This window comes from Protobothrops mucrosquamatus, unplaced genomic scaffold (genome assembly GCF_001527695.2).
Source record: "Protobothrops mucrosquamatus isolate PMUCROS unplaced genomic scaffold, P.Mucros_1.0 scaffold261, whole genome shotgun sequence".
In the NCBI taxonomy this organism is placed as follows: domain Eukaryota; kingdom Metazoa; phylum Chordata; class Lepidosauria; order Squamata; family Viperidae; genus Protobothrops; species Protobothrops mucrosquamatus.
Window position 1 is genome coordinate 490,064 of NW_015386608.1, and position 5,593 is coordinate 495,656.

Here is a 5,593-nt window from a genome sequence, read left to right on the forward strand (position 1 = left end):
AGTTTCTAGTTTGATGTCTTAACCACTAAACAAAACTGGCTGTCTTTAACAAGGACAACTGAATATAATTAACACCATGGCACTGACTACAAGGGTAGGCAGTTGATTAGCTGACACTGCATTAAAACTTGCTTCTGATCTACTTCAAATTGGCTGGCTGAGTATTTTTTTAAAAGTGTTTTCTTCACTTCTGCAATAATGCACTTTGTTTTCATGCTGAAAAAAGGAAGGGTTTCATATTTGCTATTTGAGCCGAACATTTGTTTTCCATAGCCCTGAAATAGCAATTGTTCTGCTTTGAGATTTTCACCCTTCAGTATCCAGCGTTTTGAACCCCAGCCCGCTTAATCCAAACATCAGGCATGTCGGGTTTGCTATTCGGTAGAACAACTGGATCCACGCCTCCCAATCCTCCTAATCGTGTTCTTCTCAAGCCACTGTTTTGCTGGGATGCTGATGCAGAGGCGTCAAAGACAGTCTCTCTCAGGTCCAGCCTCAAGGTGTCTCTCTTTCCATTCAGGTGACCTCTCTGAGTGGAACAGCAAGAATCGACTACATCCAAATGATCTGGACAGGAGCTGGATGATTCCACAATTTTTATGCTGGGTTCAAAATCACTGAGAGAGGTCTCACTGGAGACATTCTGAACACTGAAAGAGCTACCAGTGGAATAAAGGCATCTGTGAAGATCATACAGTTCAGCTCCTGGCAGATTACTGTTTTCTGAGGTATAATCTGATTTTTGTCGATTGGCATTGCTTGGGTAATGAGATTTATTTAGCAGTCTGTCATCTATTGTGCTGGCTGACTGGGAGTGTTCCCAGGCTTTTGGATCATATTTTTGGCATCTGCACTCTCTGCAGAGCTCATCTTGATGATTTTCTGCTTCTGTTCCTGAGTTACTTCCAGGCTTATAAGGAGAAGACGTTTGCAAGGCAGGACACTGACAAAGAGATATATGGCATCCCTCAGTTTGCTCTAGCTTCTGTCTGTCTCTCTCGAAGGATGAGTGAAGCTCCATTCTAGGGCACCGGTTGTCCTGGAGTTGAATATCTTCTGACAAGACCGATGGGCGATTGGACAATTTGCTTGTGGAAGTGCTATTGTCAAAGCTGTCACTAAGCTTCCGGGCCAAAGGCTGGAGTTCATACTGTTCATTTGCACCATTAGAACCCTGATCGTTTGCTAATCGGTTCTGTTTCTCATTACCTCCACAGGCGAAAGTTCTGTTGGAGGAGTTAGGGCTCTCGGAGTAGTCCTTCAAAATATGGATGCATGGCCAAAGAATTTGTCCACAATTCTTATTTGGACCAAAGAAGCAGCACAGAGACTGGAAGAAGAATGTGGCAAAGCCACAGCTGATACATTTGATCATCATCATAAAAATACCTAACTTCCTGTATGCTAGCACAGTAGCAGGTAACATCATCACACCTGCAGAAAACAAAGCAGAAGTTCCCATGATGGTGGCACAGCTCATCTGTTTCAGGGAGAAGGCGACCCGGCTCAGGCGATCGGAATGCGAACACAAGTGGTAGGAAATGCAGTAGTTCACTGTGAAGTCGATAGAGAGGCCCACCGCTGCTGAAATGAAGAGGGACTCCACAGCATTCAGCTGCCACTCCAGAAGAACCAAAAGTCCAATGGTTACCAGAGCAGTGCCTGCTATTGTGATAACAGAGAATGCAGTAAGGAGGACATTCCAAGTTGTGAGCAAGAGAACCACAAAACAGATGGCTATTGACAATCCCAACACCACCATGGTCTCTGTGTCGGTGCTGTGCTGGAGATTATAGAGCTCCAATTTACTGGTGAACCAACCATTTTGAAGCCCCATGGGGGCTACCTTTATCTCTTGTCTTATCCATAAGCCAAGCTCATCGTAAAAATGTTTTACCTTGCTGTAGTTGGAGCTGTAGTAGTAAATTGTTTCAAACTCCAGCACCAGGGCAACAAGATTGCCCTTCTCATCGAATCGGAGACCAAAGTCACGAGCTTCAGCTTCTTCTCTGTTGTGTTCCATGATCATCATTTTGATGCAATGAAGGAAGACTTCCCTACCATACGGGAAGGAAAAGTGATTACAGCAGAGGTTGAAGCTGTGATCTCTCTTGGAGCACTGTCTGCTCTCCATCCACCGTTGAAATTCCTCCATGAAACAAACTGTGAATTTTTGTTCCATGTCAGCATAGTAAAAAGTATGATTTTTGACTTTTTGGCAAAACTGCAGCAGCCATCTTTGCGCTTCGGGATTTTCAATGGTAAAGGCTGAGTCCCTCACCAAAGTGCCATTACTCTTGGGATTAAAGTGATCCCCATTGTCCACTGGGAGTATACCCCATATAATAGTGATAGGCATGTGCATGTCTTCTCGTTCTAACCTTTCAAACATGAACTCATTACAGTATTCTGCGTCATATCTCTCAAAGGGGTGATTTAACCTGAACACTTGTACAGATGACAACTCCAAAGTTGGGAGCCTCAGTCGAGGATTCAGGCAGGAAATATAGGCACCACCTATAGCCAAGGCAGCAAACCAACAGATCCAGATATAACGGAATTTGATTACCCCACAAGGGAGAACTTTCTCAAATAATAATTTGGAAGTTTCACACCATGTAGTCTGGATACTCTGGAGGAGATGATGGAAAGACAGAATGACCCTTTTGTGCCCGGTATTATTCCAGTAGTGTTCTGATTTATAAACACACTTCCTTGCTATGAATCGTTCATACAGTACAACTGAAGCAGGGAGCCACGTCACCATCAATATCAAGTTCACCAGGACAGAAGTGCCCATGTAGATGGCAAAACAGCGTATGGCAGTAATGTAACTCATGTAGCTTGTGTAGAAAGCAGCACCAGTTGTCAGGCAAGATGCCATCATGAGGTAACCAAAATGATGCATGGTCGTTCTCACCCACTGCAACAGCCCTGCAGATGGGTTCTGGCTCTTGCTACGATTCCAGAGGTCAAAAAAGACCAAGGTATGGTTGGCACAAATACTGCTGAGAATGATCACTGCAGATAGGTTTGCAAAAGGGAAATAGGAGAATTGGAAGGCCACCTTGTACAAGAAATACGAAATCATCAGGGTACCAAAGACAATCATTATGACGACAAAAGTGATAAAGACCGAGTGTAAATAACAAAATATGCTCAGAAATATTGCCAGTATTGCCATGATTGGATACACGGTATCCAGGAAAAGGTAGTGCTGGAATAATTTCTGTTTAAGGCCCAAGTCCATCCCAATGATGGATGTGTAATTATCAAACAAGTCCCCTGACTCAAGATTATTTAGGTAGATTCCCAGCATGGAAGCTCCCTTCATGGTTGGCAAAAACAACAGGCTATATTTCAGTGTTGGCACTTGGTATCCCACCGTCTGCAGGCTGAGAAAGTCTCTGTCCACTAAGAAATGAAGAAGCTGGTAAACTGCGTGAAACCGAGTGCATTTCTCTGGGAGTTTAGAACACTGCACGTGTTTGTCTCTTTCAGTCTTGAAACTGACGCATGAAGGAACAAGAATGCCCTTATGGTAGTCGGGGGCACAAGAACGTAGGAGGGTCAGGGTGTGGGAAACATCCGCCTGGGTAATGTCGAAGCAAGAAGATCGATTGTGTAGAGCAGCAATATAGTTCCCAAGAGACCAGCTTGGACAGCATTCATTGGCTTCAGTACGTTGACACAGGTTCCCAAATTGTGGGTGTGAACGGATCTGGAAAATGACCAAAAGGAAAATAATACATTAGATTTTTTTCATGTCTCTCTTCCTTTCCTCTTTTATTTTATTCCCCCCCCCCCAATATTCTCATTTTCTCTCACTGTGGCTTTGTTGTGCTGATGACATGAAATCAAATAATCTTGGGGGTGGGAACTGGAAATCAATGTGCAAAAACGGTCAGTAGATTCTTTGATGATAATAGAGGAGGGTGAGCGGGAACTAATTCTCTATCCTCATCTTTGGCTGCACATCATAAACATAAAGGTAGTGGATGATGATTATGATGATGATGAAGATGATAATATATTTGCATTAAAAATGTATGTTTATTCTCCCTGAGTTAAGAAAGATAACCGCTTCAGCCTTTACTCCATATGCCAGTTACCTTTTATACTAAATATGTAAGCCATCCAGAGTCGCCTTATCAGAAAGATGGACAGCATATACCAGTGGTGGCGAACCTATGGCACGGGTGCCAGAGGCGGCACTCGGAGCCCTCTCTGTGGGCACATGTGCCATTGCCCCAGCCTTGCCTCCCCCCGCAACCCCCTCCTCACCAGCAGCCCCCTGGAAGAGAGTCGCCCCCAAGCGTGGCCCACATGTAGGAGTGCAGCCAAGGACATGGCAGCCAGGCAGCATAGACAAGACTCTGCCCTCATGACCCATCACGCACAGTTGATGCTGCGGGGCGCAGGCAGAGGGCGTGGCCGCCATGGCTCTGCTGGGCGATCTGCAGCGGGCCCTGGAGGCGGTGAGTGGCCCTGTGGGCAGGTGGGGTGGGGGAGCAGGGGCGGGGCAGGGGGTGGAGCGGGGGCGGGGCCAGTTTTTGGGCACTCAGTCTAAAAGGTTCGCCATCACTGGCATATACATTTAATTGATAGTAATATGCAGTTTGTAGTGTCAAACATAATATTACCGTAAGAGGATTAAAAAAAGTTATCAAGCATTTGAATGAAGTGGACATTTTCAGGTTTCTCTTAACTCGTTATCAAGCATAAACTAACATGAGCTTTGATATCTAAATGCTATAGTTTCACAAAGCATAAATATACTTTCATTTTAAAATTACCCCAAATTCAGATCTTTCACTTGAAAAATATCCAAGAATCAAAGGACTAACTTTCCTTCTCTTTGTCTCCTTTTCCTTTTCTCTTGCCTTTCTTGTAGTTTATGCTCTGTTTTGATTTTTAGAGCTGCAAGCTTGTTTTTTCATTACATTTTGTTCTTAATTCAGTATTGAAGGATGCTGGATTCGCATTCCTTTGCGTGCATGTGAATGGTTTCAGAATTACATAAGTTATTCAGAAGTGTGAAACTGGAATCTGACACTCTAGGAAAATTTGTCTATTCCTCAAAGCATTACAAACCTTGTTTTGCTCCATTTGACACATGGATTGTATCGCTTGCAAATTCCATAAGCTACCAGCAGTTGTAGACATGAAAACCAGCTGAGAATAATTTTTCCCTAAAAGGAAAATAAAATACATTTAATAACAAAGGTGAATATAACAACAACAACAACAACAACAACAACAACAACAACAACAATAATAATAATAATAATAATAATAATAATAATAATAATAATAACTGGCCTACAAGAAAGATCAAATGAAGAACAGAATGGATCTGAAGAATAGTAGTAACTGTGAGAGGGATCTCGGAGTTAGTGGACAATCACTTAAATATGAGCCAGCAGTGTGCTGCAGCTGCCAAAAAAGCCAACACAGTGCTGGGCTGCATTAACAGAGGGATAGAATCAAGATCACGTGAAGTATTAATACCACTTTACAATGCCTTAGTAAGGCCACACTTGGAATACTGCATCCAGTTTTGGTCACCACGATGTAAAAAAGATGCTGAGAC

The 5,593-nt window shown here is 43.4% G+C and overlaps 1 protein-coding gene across 1 annotated transcript in view; it reads right to left on the reverse strand.

The window, feature by feature from the left end:
• Nucleotides 1-313: 313 nt before the first annotated feature.
• DISP2 (dispatched RND transporter family member 2) overlaps nucleotides 314-5,593 on the reverse strand; it is a 28,806-nt gene continuing 23,526 nt past the window's right edge. The window contains exon 8 of the mRNA XM_029283882.1: nucleotides 314-3,721. Coding sequence (XP_029139715.1) covers nucleotides 314-3,721 — 3,408 coding nt within the window. The remainder of the gene's footprint in view (nucleotides 3,722-5,593) is intronic.